Source organism: Bos indicus, chromosome 1 (assembly GCF_029378745.1).
Source record: "Bos indicus isolate NIAB-ARS_2022 breed Sahiwal x Tharparkar chromosome 1, NIAB-ARS_B.indTharparkar_mat_pri_1.0, whole genome shotgun sequence".
NCBI classification, from domain to species: domain Eukaryota; kingdom Metazoa; phylum Chordata; class Mammalia; order Artiodactyla; family Bovidae; genus Bos; species Bos indicus.
The window spans coordinates 92,914,351-92,929,737 of NC_091760.1; the positions used below are offsets into that span (position 1 = coordinate 92,914,351).

General features: G+C 36.2%; 1 protein-coding gene across 4 annotated transcripts in view; it reads right to left on the bottom strand.

Moving 5' to 3' along the window:
* NAALADL2 (N-acetylated alpha-linked acidic dipeptidase like 2) overlaps positions 1-15,387 on the bottom strand; it is a 1,369,359-nt gene that overhangs the window by 1,108,190 nt on the left and 245,782 nt on the right. For 2 of the 4 annotated variants that reach the window (XM_070802828.1, XM_070802665.1), the window contains exon 2: positions 14,185-14,259. The exons of the other annotated variants lie outside the window; for them this stretch is intronic. In XM_070802828.1, the coding sequence (XP_070658929.1) occupies positions 14,185-14,259 (75 nt within the window). The remainder of the gene's footprint in view (positions 1-14,184; positions 14,260-15,387) is intronic. 4 annotated transcript variants of the gene reach the window in all.

Here is a 15,387-nt window from a genome sequence, read left to right on the forward strand (position 1 = left end):
ATGGTATTTTGTTACAGTAGCCCAAGCTAAGACAGCACACAACCAAGACCACAGTCCAAAATACCTCCTCTTTAGGCCATCCTACAAAAGATAGCCATTGAAATGCAATAAAACAGAGGAAGATAATAAATCGTTAACATGGTCAATAGAATTCATTTGGCTATAAAGAGTTTGGATCTGTGGAATTTTAGATATGATCCAATGAATGAGGAAAACTTGAGTAGGGTAGAATGAGACCTCATTAATCTTAAAATCCCAACAGATGTCATCAATGTGATATTTTTTTAAGGATGTAGAACAGGTGCTACCATACAAAAATATATCTCCCACTTATGCCTGAATTTTCATGATTGCGAATGAAATAACTATTTACTTTGAAAAAATTTATTGGATCATTTTATGCCAAAGTATCTTAAGAAGGGCAGGTATGGACAGAAAGGCTAGAGAATGGTTAGTCATGTTCAAAAGAAAATGTAGCAAACAAGCTAAAGAATAAAAATCAAAACCAAAAGACACTTTAAATATTCTGTACTTGTCAATGGGTCCTGTATCTCTCACTATATTATTATGATGGAGTCCTAGAATAAAAATCCAAATCCTATCAGATCTTTTCGACCTCTGCACATACAATAATAACACAAAAAGATTTTTATGTATTTTTGTGTAAAATGTGTCACTCTGCTAAAGTCCAAATTATTTGTGCTATTAATATCATTAATTAATCATTAATAATTATATATAATCATCAATGAATATGTATACTATATACATAGTGTGTATATATGTGTGTGTGTGTGTGTGTGTGTGTGTGTGTGTGTGTGTGAAGTGTGAAGTTGCTCAGTCGTGTCCGACTCTTTTCAACCCCATGAACTGTAGCCTACCAGGCTTCTTCATCCATGGGATTCTCTAGGCAAGAATACTGGAGTGGGTTACCTACCATTTCCTTCTCCAGGGGATCTTCCCAACCCAGGGATTGAACCCGGGTCTCCCACATTGGAGGCAGACGCTTTAACCTCTGAGCCACCAGGGAAGCCACTATATACTATATATATATATGTATATATAGTATACATTATAATCTATATGATGAGAACAAATGTGGTAGAAATATTAGATTTTTGAACAAGTAGCAAATTATAACTTTTTTTTTCAAAAAAAATACAAGATTCCACTCCATTTTTAAGTGGATTAGTAAAAGGGAATTTACAAAAAATAACTATTAATATAGAACTGTAGCATGAATATCAACTGAGCACACACATATGCTTATTTCTCCTAAGCATTTATCACTATATTGGAAATATAGATAGTATATATATATATATATATATATATATATATATATATATATATATAGCTTTAATAGTCCAGTAAAATGAAAACCAGCCAAATAACACTCCACCTTAAACCTCACTAGCAATATATTACTTTAATTTGAGACCACTTTTAAATGCTGATCAAAACTACAGAAAATGATTTGCTATTACAATTTTTTATACTGCAAATTACAGTAATTTTAGTAATAAATTAGGGGACACAAATTTTTATTAGAATATGACATATTTTTATTTCTATGGAGAAAAGTTGTAACTGGAATATATTGGGACATAAAGTAAATTAAACAATTTTTGATATTAAAAGGATTTTCAGAGTCTTTTTAATGGTGTTCAGATTATGCATTCCTTTGAAAATTTGATGAAATTTATTCACCCTGTCTCTTTAAAAATGCACATGAATACAGAAATCCTTAATCTTGGGGAGGGCTGTCAACTGACAATGTATGGAAAAGTTTTTGAAGTTTCCATATTTCTCTTAAATTTCTATGCAAATATTTGTGTGTATATACATGGAGAACAATTATTTTACTTATCATCTAAAATCTACTCTCTTCACTGTTGCTTTTGGTTATTTTGAAAATTAGTAAGCAAGGCAATGACACTCATATTAAGCTTATTTTATTAACATGTAAAGTAATTTAGGCATCCTAGAAGTAGAGAGAGGTCTATACCAAGGGCTGTGCTCTTAAAATGAATAGGATGACACTGGAATTCTTTTCCAATCATGAATTTTAACAAACCAGACTCTCTGTCCTCCTGACAGCTGAATGAGTTGTTCAGCAGTCAAAAACTCCCATCACCCAAGACAGATGCTCAAATAAATAGGACATTTGTAAAATATTTAAGTAGCAAAAAATATACCTTACATTTGCAATGTACCTCGCTTACACAGACTCCTAGTCAAGGTTATTTTTCCTGGATATTCACCTTCTCAATGGTGCTTTTATATGCATATAGATTGTCCTTATACCCCAGAACCTTAGGTACAATCTCTTGAGGCCAGCACTTGCCGTGACATGTCATTCATATAAAACACTGCAGTCATATCACACATGTTTTGTCAACCTGTACAATCTTAATCACTTTGCTGTGCATCTGCTGCAATGCAACCTGTCAATTTGGCAGGAAAAGGGAACAGAAATCCCCATGTTGCTTTCTTGTCCACTATGCAAGTACTTTAACTTGGCATATTAAGTACCAGTAGGGGAGACTGAAATCAAGAGGCAATGATATTCTGTTCTCGGGTTAAAAGCAAATTGGTGAAGAAAATCTGATGCTTTCCACAAGAGCAACTCACCTCAACTGTGGTTAACATCTTTGATGCGTACATAGGCTCACTGGCAATCCGGCAAATAGGCACAAAGCTAAAAATAGCTCTAGACATTATTGTGAGAAGAAAATGAGGTGAGTTAATAAAATTCCTAGGATCAGTACCTTGCATATAGTAGCCTTCATATATCTTCTTTTTAAATTTATTTTTCATTGACAGATAGTTGCTTTACAATATTGTGTTGGTTTCTGCCATACATCAATATGAATCAGCCATAGGTATACATATGTTTCCTCTCTCTTGAAGCTTTCTCTCACCTATCACCCCATTCCACCCCTCTGGGTTGTCACAGAGCCCTGCATATATCTTCTTTCAAAAATATGAACTATTACAAAATGCCTAAATCCCATGATTTAATGATTGTTCAAAGACACTAAACTGGCTAAGCACCTTGATGGTTTAGTCACTAAATCATGTCCAACTCTTGTGACCCCATGGATTGTAGCCTGCCAGGCTCCTCTGTCCATGGGATTTCCCCAGGCAAGAATACTGGAGTGGATTGCCAATTCCTTCTCCAGGGGATATTTCTGATCTAGGAATCGAACCCAGGTCTCTTACATTGCAGGCAGATTCTTTACTGATTGGGCTCATATATAATAAATATATATCCCTGGAGAAAGTTATAAAGTGGATGAGAGACTTTACACCTGTCATTGGGTTCTCTCTTCAATGTCTAAAATTAAAAGAAAAAATAAGTCCCGTTTTGGAAATTTTGCTTATACCTGCCATGGCTAAAAATTCACTGCTTATTATCTATATTTATTAGATTATACCTTTAATATGGGTCTTCCCCAGTTGCTCAGGGGTAAAGAATCTACCTGCATTGCAGGAGCCTCATGTTTGATCCCTGGGTTGGGAAGATTCCCTGGAGGAGGGCATGGCAATTTACTTCAGTATTCTTGCCTGCAGAATCCCATAGACAGAGAAGCATGGCAGGAGGAGCCTGGCAGGTTCCAGAACATAGGGTTGCAAAGAGTCAGACATAATTGAAGCATGCACATGCACGTATCCTTAATATGTGAAAAAGTTTCAATGAAAGCTGGATGACAGCCCCCAAATTGAAGAATAGTTGGAAAAAATAGCACTTTTTTTCATAAAATACAGACTTGTGTATTATATTCAAGAGTTATAATTTGAGTTGTAGCTTTATATTTTATATTATATTTTTAGTTTTAGCTTTATAAAACTAAATAAAATAGTGCTAACCACTGCATCCAGAACCAGTATTAAAGGCATTAGATACATGGAATATTTAACAGATTCTTTAATCAATGTATTTAATTACATTGTAGGTTAGGAACAAATGGGTAGGGAAGGAATAGATTCCCTGCTGATATGTTCAAAATACCATCTTTAATGGCTAGGGTTAGAAACATACTGAGGCCCCCAAACTGACCAAAGAAGGCCTTTTAGTATCAAAGCTAAATGACCATATCTTTAATTAGATTCTGAAATTCAAGAGGGAGTAATTATAGAAGTTTTATCCAAGAATTCTCAAGATTCATAAACAATATATTTATATATATATATATAAACTTTTTTTCTCTTTTTTGTATTATCACTGTGTAGCATCTTCCATCGGAGAAGGCAATGGCACTCCACTCCAGTACTTTTGCCTGGAAAATCCCATGGACGGAGAAGCCTGGTAGGCTGCAGTCCATGGGGTCGCTAGAGTCGGACACGACTGAGTGACTTCACTTTCACTTTTCACTTTCATGCACTGGAGAAGGAAATGGCAACTCACTCCAGTGTTCTTGCCTGGAGAATCCCAGGGATGGGGAAGCCTGGTGGGCTGCCATCTATGGCGTTGCACAGAGTCCAACATGACTGAAGCGACTTAGCAGCAGCAGCAGCAGCAGCATCTTCCATAGCAGACTATGAGTTGCTCTGGTCCGTGACTTACTGAATTTAACTTCAATAGCTCCTAACACTACGTCTGGTACATTATCGAATGTCAATAAATGGTTTTGTTGTTAACATATTCATCGAGAATTTATTTTTTAAATATATTTATTTTCAATTGGAGGACAAATATTCTACAACATTGTGTTGGTTTCTGCCATATGTTAACATGAGTCAGCCGTATATATAGATATATCCTCTTCCTCTTGAACCTCCCTAATAAATAGCTATTTTATGAATAAATCATAATACTAAATTTGATATGTTTAAACTTAAACATAAACCTACTTTAAATGCTCTAAACATGCAAGAATTTTCAACTTGCCAAAATGGCAGCTCAAGGAATCTATATTATTTCACAAGTGACAGACCTGAGTTTGAATCCCAACTCTACCACTTAGTTACTGACAGAATTATTTAACTTGGCTGAGCCTTCTATAAAATGGGGACCCATTCTCACCTGGTGGATGTAGGCTTCAATCTGGCCATACAAGTAAAGTGTTTATAGCAATGCCCATCCCCTAATAAAACTTCAACACACAGTAACTAGTCTCTCCTCCTCCCCTCCCTCTCCTCCCCTTCTCCTTCATCATCATCATAGCTGTTAGATATCTCTTTAGTTTTAACAGAATGGATGTTTTTACCCATTTTACTGATTTGATGACTTTAAAATGTGAAGTAATTACTTATAAAATGATAATCACAATGTTCAGTACTCTATATAAGTTTCGGAGAAACTTAAATGTGTTAAGTTTAAGCTTTTTTTTTTTTCCTGAGTAGGCCCTCCTATTTCTGAATTACAATATTAGAAATTACCAAGAATACTACTAGTGAAGAGCATTTTCTTAAACAAGTAATGTGATATATTCCTGAACTCCATTGTTCCTAGTTTCCAGCAGAAAGATGTTTAGAGAAGATAATCTTAGCTTTTAAGTTACATATAACCAAAATATATCCTTTACTGTACCTTTGATTTCCCTGAAATTCTTCATTTTTACTCTCTATGGCATTCTTTCACTGGCTACAGAACAAGAAACAACTTTCTGATGCCAGATGCTGAAGATCAATAGCTATTTCCCAAAGTTTATAGCATAATTAAAATGTGTAACAGGAATAATTTTCTCTTCAAACCCTAAGGCTAGGCCTAGAATTATTGACTAAGTCAAACTTATGTGGTGTAACATTTTTTATTATGTTTATAGATAATATAAAAGAGTTTATGGCTTTTACATGTAATTTGTTAAGTTAGAAACACTGAAGAGGAAATATTCCCTACATCAGCAAAGCATCAACTGTTTAAAAACCTCTTTAAGGCATATTTTATAGAGTTAGGTCTATATTCTTTTATACTAGTTTGTGGTCACCTAAGACTTCAAACTGAAGGTTAATGGTCAAAACATTCTTGAATTTAGTAGAACCTGTTTATCACAAACAACTTCTTCAGAGCTTTATCACCTTCAATACAAGTGCCAGGAATGCAGGCATGATGGAAATATCACAAGGATATGAGGGTAGTTAGGACAAGAGGAGTCATGATGTACCCAAACAGAAAACACTATGGGTAGAAATGATGTAATGTGATTTCTTGTGAAATATGCTGTCCATGGAAGATGTATCAGCTATAGAATGGACCCTTCAGTTACAAAAAATTAACAGTCACTAATTTTTGCATATGGATATAAACCATGAATATTTGAAAACTCTGCTTAGACAGCCTTTTTTTAAGTAGCTCTATTTAAAATAGCACTTACTCCTGGGAAAGGCAGCAGTAAGGAAGCAATAGAGTCATATATGTCTTAGATTTAGATTCTAGCTTTGCTTCTTCCTGATATTTATTAAATATCCAATTATATTATTATTTTAACTATTATTAATGATAACAACATAATCATACAAACACTGATGTGAATTACTAATTACCCAAGAGTCTTGAAGTCTTTGAGTGAATAAACATTGATCTCAACCTCCTTTTGCTTTCTTCAAAGTTAAATGGAAGTGTGTTCCCCTCATTCCAAAGTCCCATATATATCTCACTTCTTACTATATGACCAGTAGTATATATGGGTGCTTTGCAAATGTTGCTCCCCAGGTGGCTCAGTGGTAAAGTATCCACCTGTCAATGCAGGAGCCACAGGAGATGTAAGTTCAATCCCTGAGTAGGGGAGATCTCCTGGGGGAGGAAATGGCAACTCAAGCCAGTATTCTTGCCAGGAAAATCACATGGACAGAAGAATATGGCAGGCTACAGTCCAGGGTGTTGCGAAAGGTTGGACATGACTGAATGACTGAGGGCACACACACACACACATGCATTGCAAATGTTACGTAGATAAGAAGATACCACTATTCCACTATTAAAGTTGATTTGCAGTCAAGGCTGAGTGTTTCATTGCTTTTCAAAAGCTGGATGGATTTGTAGTGAAATGTGCTCTCTTCTAGTTCTGCCTAGAGCAGCAGCATGCAATCTGAAGAAAACTAGCTGGAGTAGGCTTATTGGGTATGCTAAATGATGTTATTCCAAAATAACAATCTCTAGCTAAATCTGTAGACAAGCCAATAAAACACACACACTCACTCTCATGGAAACTCACTCATGTCTCTGTGAAAACTTGCTTAATAATCAGCGTGCATTTTTTTTTTTTTTTTTCCTGTTGCTTTCCCACATTCACCAACACTATCTCATGTCTAACTTTGCTGAAGCTGCTTCTGGCCAATCCTTTTATTTATCTTTCATGGATTCAACATCCCACACCCAGCTCCACCCTAACTCTTGGCTGGTAGAACTCATCCCTTACTGCAAAGATCCAGGCCACGGGCATGAGTTCCATCACCTACTCTTCTCTGTGAGTCAGGGAATCTGTCATTACCCTCACCTTAATTCCTTATAGAATGCTGCTCTCCTGTTCTTTAAAGTTGTTCTAACGATTCAAATCCCCATCTTCATTGGACATACTTCTATTTTAACACCTTCATCCTCTCCATCACTGATACTATTCCCTCATGTGCAAAAACTGAAAGCTACGTTTACCTCACAGAAGTGTTGTAATGTAGACTGCTGTCTTTGTCCACTCTTCTTTCTCCAACTCCTGAACAATGGCCATTTCTGAGACTATAACTCTTGAACTTCTGCTATTTTAAGCTCTTTATGGTTTCTAATTTTGTCTTCTCCTTACACCTCATTCCTGATCATTTTCAAACTGCTTCTTCCTCAAGTTTCACCTTAATTCCAGGGTTGAATCACCAAATCCTAGCTACTTGACTGTTCCATACAGAAACCACACCTCCCCCACTGTGCATTTTCCCCCAAAGTTCTGTCATCTGTATTTTCTCTCTCTCCTATGACCCCATGTCAGTTTCTTTCATTTCTACTTGGATTTAGATTTCAGTGTTTGCTAGACTCTATGATCTGTCTTTTTACTTTAAACTCTCATCTTTGTACAATATCACTTATCCAAAATGTCCCCTATGACTTAAGTTTTAATAATTTCCAACCTCTTACCCCAATCTTAGTTCTCTTCCTCAAGGCCTAGTGTCATTTTTACAGTTTAAGCCCTGGACATTTTCATCAAACTTATGGTATAAAATTATCTTTGGTTAAAGTAGTCTCATATTTCACCTCCACTAAACTATTCCCCATCCTCTACTCCCTAAATCAGTTAACAATACTACTCTCTCTGTCACCTAGGCCAGAAACCCAGTTTTTACAATCTTTTCCTTCTTCAGCATTTAGTACAAGCAAACACCAATTTAACCTCAAGTATCTTTCACATTTTTCAAATCAAATCCCATCATTATCACATGAACTCAGCTCTCCATCACTAAGAGATGAAGGACAATGATGAAGATGAATTAGACATAAAGCAGAAGGCAAATACAGTCATATATTTATATTTTTATTTGTTGAGTATATACTCCTCATGAATGGTTATGAAGAGTCAATAAAATAATAAATTTGAGCACTTGAAACAGTCCCTGGCATATAGTATACATTTAAATGTTTTCATCCATGAGCACCATCATCACCATAGTTTTTCATACTTGGACTCTCTGAGAGCTCATCTCAGTAAACTCAACCAAGCTCACTTTAAGAATCAGAGGAAATGAAAATGAGCATTACTCTGCTCTCCATATCCTAGAATAAACTCTATGTCAACTAACATTCTGGAATAAAGGTCTCTTTCAATTTTAACATGTTTTTGTCCTTTTGTCTTTTTTTTTTTTTTTCGGTTAAGTCTTCTTGTTTTATCCTGCTTTGTATTTACCATGCTAATGTCACTACCTTATGCTTAACTAATTTTAATGTTAGAACAAATACAAATTGGCTAGACACAAATATTTTGCATTTATGGCTGCTTTTTCTTAGCACATGAAACTTATACTTGTTGAAAAATATAGTACATGTTAGCCATGGTTCTAAGCTAAAGATACAACCACCCGTGGTCTTTTATTTCAAAGAGGGTACATTTTATTGGAGGAAAGTGCTTCCCTGGTGGCTCAGACAGTAACGCGTATGCCTGCAATGCAGGAGACCTGGCTTCAATCCCTGGGTCAGGAAGATCCCCTGGAGAAATAAATGGCAATACACTCCATTACTCTTGCATGGAAAACTCCACGGATGGAGGAGCCTAGTGGGCTGCAGTCCATGGGGTCGCAAAGAGTCAGATACGACTACGCAACTTCACTTTTTTCTTTCTTTCTTTAGGCAATAAAGAAATACACCCTCCCCACTAAAAAAATGGCTCCTTGTAAGATATTTAAAATCAGGCATTAAGACAGAGACGGGCTACTTTAGTTTGTGAGGCTACAGAAGTTATCACTGAGATGATATTTAACCTGATGATTGAATGACAAGAAGGAACAAACTGTAGAAAGTTCAGCAGACATTACCAATAGGCAGAAGTCTTATTGGGAAGCAACTTAGTATATTTGTTGGAGGGGAAGAGAAAAAGAGGGAAGGTCAAGATTATTGTGAGATTCAAATAAGCTTAGTAAATTTCCACTTGAATTTAGTACCTAATGAGTATTAGGATTTTTGTTTTATATATAGTATGAAAATGAATTATTTACTAACTCATCAACTTGTGAAAATGAAAAATTCATGTGAAGATATCCTTTCCAGAACCTTTTATTAATCAACATTATTGTGAATTTATTGTTATGTAAAAGTATTTTAATAACTATAATTCAGGAATTTACCAATTCCTAAAAATATAAACAATATTATAAGTTTTATAATCTAGAAAAAAAAATGATGCCTAAAAGACATCTATAGAAGTCAAATGATAAACTGAGAAGAACAAATTTTTTTTAAAAGACTAAACATGAACATAAAACTATGATGAGAACTCAGATGCAAGGATGAAAAACATTACTATTTTATTAAATTTTCTTCATTTATTTCTCAAATTACTATTTTACCTACATGGAAAAGAAAAACTCAAAGCAACATTATTACCTCATTGTACCTGAAGTTTACATATTGAAGTTTTTAAAGTAGGTTTATAATGCACCATGAATATTATCAATGTCAACATGTTTTTCTTTCTTCTTAATTTCTATCCCTGCCCTACCTGCCACCCATGGCTCCAATGCCAAATCTGTTACAGTGACTATACTAAACCTTTCATTAACCAACATGAACACATAACACCCATATAAAATCCACTCCAGGAGAGACACTTCCATAAGACAATGCACTTATAAAATATATATAGCAGCTTAATTTTCACAAATTATTTTAACCCCATTTAGAATTATGTTTACTTATTTGTAGCCTATTTCATAGTATGGGCCCTCCTGCCCTCTGGCATATGGTTCCAAATCCAGTTCCAACATCAGATTATGTAGTACTATAGTAGGTATTTAGCAAAAAAAAATCCACATATAAGTAGACCTGTGCAGTTCAAACCCATGTTGTTTAACAGTCCACCATAGTAATTTTTGGAAAATCTTTTTTTGTTTTCAGTAAGAGTGGAAACCAAAGCAAGTAAACATGGATAGATACAATTCTATGTTTATCTCTCTCTGTTCGTTTGCCAGGAAAAAGTTTCTTTCTTCTGCTATTTATTCTGGCCAGAATCAGTTCACATTAGATCTCTTCTGTGAAAGAAGAGGAATTCTGTCTATGAATTCCTAGATTTCTCTATAAATTCCCAGATATGTGTCTGTGGTTATAGCGATACCATGAACTGGCAAGACCGGAAGCAACTTCCTCCTTTTGTGGCAAAGTATAATTCTTGATCTCCGAAATCTACCACTAAGAAATGTGGATGTGATGAAAATTTGCTCAAGCTTTATCAATAGTTTAAGAAAACATAGGCTCTGGAGAAGGGAATGGCAACCCACTCCAGCATTCCTGCCTGGAGAATCCCCATGGACAGAGAAGAGTAGCCTGGTGCCTACAGTTCATGGGGTCGCAAAGAGTCAGACATGAGTGAGCGACTAAGCACAAGAACACATAGAACTTGTCTGTGACTGTATTAAAGGTCCATACACAAAGAGGGAATAAAGCACAGTGACCCTTCAATCCTCTCTGCTTCTCATGCCCTGTTTGCAAAGGAAATCACTTTTGAGAAACCAAAAAAATCACTGAGATGAAATGATTTCAAAACTATAAACAATTATTGAAGTGAATCATTCACCAAGGTCTGAAGTCACATGGCAAAGTTGATCATGTTGTTTAATAGGTGTTCATGTACATCTTTTGCATGTTTATATGAATTGTATTAAATTCAATAGCTGACTTTTCAAAACAATTCTCTTTCAAGCTCTTTTAGTAGACAAGATTTTACACCAATTCTCTACCTCACTCTCAATTTTTTAGTGCACAATATACAACTTGCATTACATTGATCAGAGATTTAAAGAGGACAGGTGAATTTCAGTATAATTTTTCAGCATAAATATAATAGTATTTATAAATGTGCCTTCTAAAGTGTTCAACTGTGGAGATGGTTAAACATATCAATAGAACAATAAAATAGCCCTGTTAAATAAAAATATTTACCCATACTCTTCCTGAAGACTTTAGAAGCTCAAAGGATCAGCTGAAGTTCAATGCCCTTTTATGTGTTTTGAACCTAATCACATTTTATTCGCAATCTTATCAGCATCTCATTTTTTCCTCACTGATGTATCAAGTGTAATGCGCTCCAATAATGTCAAGTACATGCTTGGTTAATAACCCTCCCCCCAAAAAAGCTGTGATACAAAGAAATTTGGCTTACTGTACTACTCAATTAGCTAAATTTGTCTAAACTCTTTCCAAAATCTAGAGAACAGGCATAGAATGGAATAATTACATGGTGTTTATACATGTATAATCATCAGATTATTACTGCACGCTTAGTTTCATTTCTTTAAGAAAAAGAAAGTAGATTCAAAGACAGCTCCAGCCTTTTAAATATAAGGAACACATTTTAATTGCATTATTAATAATAATGTTTAAATAATCAAGTCATCCTGTAGGTGTATATCACCTTTTCTTCAAGAAGGTTTTATAGTAACTTTAATAGAAACTTAAAATGTTTCCCTTTAAAACAATTTCAGTGCCATAAAATATCATTTAAATCAAGGGGATTAAACTTCGCATTTCAGATCATTTCAGTCTAAGAACAAACTAAATTTCAGAGTGTCTGAGTATTGGTTTTTCCCCAACAGCAGGTCTTAACTGAGTTCTACATTATTAATTGTTTTTATTATGTTTCATTCAAATATGTCACTTGCTGTTTTATTTCTAAGAAGGTAAAGATCCTATTTCCATTTAGAAAGACAAGAGAAAAGAGCTTCTCAGTGCAGTTATGCCAACTTCCTTGTTGTTGTTTAGTCACTAAGTCATGTCCAACTCTTTAAGACCCCATGGACTTCATAGCCTGCCAGGCTCCACTGTCCACGGAATTTCTCAGGCAAGAATACTGGATTGGGTTGCCATTTCCTTCTACAGGGATCTTCCAGACCCAGATACTGAACCCACATCCCCTGCATTGGCAGGCAGATAGATTGTTTACCACTGAGCCACCAAGGAAGCCCCGTTAACTTCCTTAACTATTTCTTATATCTGACTTTGGAGTTCATATTCTAATCTTCTTTGCCTGTCCCAAGGGTTCTTTGCCTTGTACTTCGGAAAAATCCCCAAGCCATACATTTTTGCCTACACACTTTGGTCAGACTCACCTGGGATTTCATGCTTTGACATTCTCTACAATTTTATTTCCTCCAGTTATGCTTGATTTCGTCCTTAGATTATAAGACCTCTCCAGCAGAACTTCTGGAAGTTTCAACTCCAAAATGTCCTGTTACCTCAATATCTAAATTTCAATTTCACAGTGTCTCAAGTCTACCAGCCTCTCACTCAGAGCAACTGAAAGCTTCCTCCACGAATGCAAATGGTTAAACAAGAGCTCTATGCACTTGTCATCACTGAAAATGCTATTAAAATTCGAGTGGGTTGGAAGGAAGATTCACAAACTGGTGAGTTCTCTTTGGGGTTTTAAAAAGATTTCAAAGCACTCACAGGCATGGTTTATGATGATGAATGTGAGATACTTTTCCCACCACAGAAAGTAAACAGACACACCAAACCAGTCTAACTGGTTGGGGTACACAGTACTGCTGCCCTTGGGCTGCAACCTAGAAACACAGACAGAAGCACAGACACTAAGGCATCTTCCCACCTGGATTTTTTTCTTATACTAGCCAGATACAAAAAGTATAATTTCTAAAGAAATGGGTGAATCACGGAGAAACATTTTTTGCATGTGCTTATGGAATTTCAAGCCAATTCCTCCTTGTGATGAAAGTTAATATATGTCTCAAGAGCCTAAGTTACTTTTATGTAGTCAAGAGAATACCCAAGACTGGATGCCTGGATGGAGCAAACATTTCAAAGCCAGGCTGAATACTGGATGGTGATTTACAGGTCATACCACAAAGGCTAAAAGATGTCAATATGGAAAGCATTTTTAAGCCTAAATTTCCTTCTCTAAAAAGTAAATACTCCTAGAAAACAATGTGCCAAATCCCTCCATCAAATTATAGGATTTAGGCAGCTAGGGTGGAGACTTGGGTTCTGGCAACTGCTTCTGAGGAACTGAGAACAATTTTTGTACCTTCAAAGGATCTCTGTTCCTCTACAAAGTAAAAATTTTGGACTTAAGATCCTCTATACTCCCTCTCTACCTTGAAAATATTAATATTCTACAGATTTCTTTACCCTGGTTCTGACAGCCAGATTCTCCCTCAGAGGGTTGGTGGAAGAACTCTCTGCTGACAGCTACCTATAACTGGCCTTGCATTTGAAAGGGTCTAGCCAAACTTCTGAACTTAGAAACATCTTTTCCACAGAGTTCTAGTCTTTTGTAGCCTTTAGAATAGGGGGTTCTTAACCTAGAGAACAAAGAACTGAGGTAGGAAGAAGGACTTTAATTAGAGGGTGTTCAAAAACATCCAAGCAGCTGATAAGCAGGCAGTTTGAGAGAAAAGGTTATGTTAAGTAGTTCAAAGGAAACTCCATTCAAAGAGATCCCCTCTCACAAGGTTGTTCTGGCACTGAACTCAAGAGATTTCTGTTATTCAAATAATTCCAAGGATAAATCATATCCTTTACAAAGGGCTTACCTGGTAGCTCAGTGGTGAAGAATCTGCCTGACAATGCAGCCCACATGGGTTCCATCCCTGGGTTGGAAAGATCCCCTGGAAAAAGAAATGGCAACCCACTCCAGTATTCTTGCTGAGAATCCAATGGATACAGGAGCCTGGCAGGCTACATACAGTCCAAGGAGTTGCAAAAGAGCTGGACACGACTGAGTGACTAAACAACAACAATCCTTTACAAAGAGGTAGGTGGCCTTGGACATGTTTGACCAAGGAAAAGGAGAAGAAAAACAAGACCTTGGGGCTGAAGTCCTGAGGTAGGAGGAAGTCAGGAGATGAGGAACACAGCTGAGCCTTGAGAGATTATTCCCCCCACCCACCATTTTTTTTAAACAATTCTGACTACGGTCTGCCTTACCTGTTAATGAGAAGTCTGGGAGAAGCAGAAAATACCTCTACTTCCTGAGAGAGACTAGGCTAGGGTCCCTTACATGCTCAAGGATACCCTTTGGAGAAATCTTGTATGTGTGCGTGTTAGTAGCTTAGTTGTGTCTGACTCTTTGAGAACCTCATGGACTGTAGCCCTCCAGGATCTTCTGTCTATGGAATTCTCCAGCCAAGAATACTGGAGTTGGTAGCCATCCCCATCTCCCCAGGATCTTCCAGACCCAGGGATTGAACCTGGGTCTCCTACATTGCAAGAAACCTTATCCTAAGTCAATTTCCAGATAACTCCCTGCCAAGAAGGGACTTGCCACCATCCTGTCACCTCAGCCATGGCCATTCACTACTGTCACAGACTGACAATATGCCACTCAGTGGTACATGTGCTTACAGATATTATGTAAGGAAATCCTCCTTCCTTTCCTTAGCAAATAACGATGAAAAAAAAGCACTCATCCCTATTCCTGATGCCATATTATTTGTACATTTTATTTATATTTTCAAAAATTAGAAAACATTTTTTAGTATTCTCTTCTACCCAAGATAATTCTATTTAACGAATCCAGAGAATATTATGGACCTTCATGTATGAAGGTTTTACACAATTGTCTGTTAACTTTCTCACTGAGGCTAAAAGGGAGAGATTGCTTCTTAGGTTAGAAAAGATAATTGAAATCTGTTCACATTAAGCCAAAGATAACTTTGGAAGGATTTCACTGTCATTCAGGAAAAGATAGGTTCCCAATATCATTGGAAACATTAAATGTTGATAGCTTATGGGCT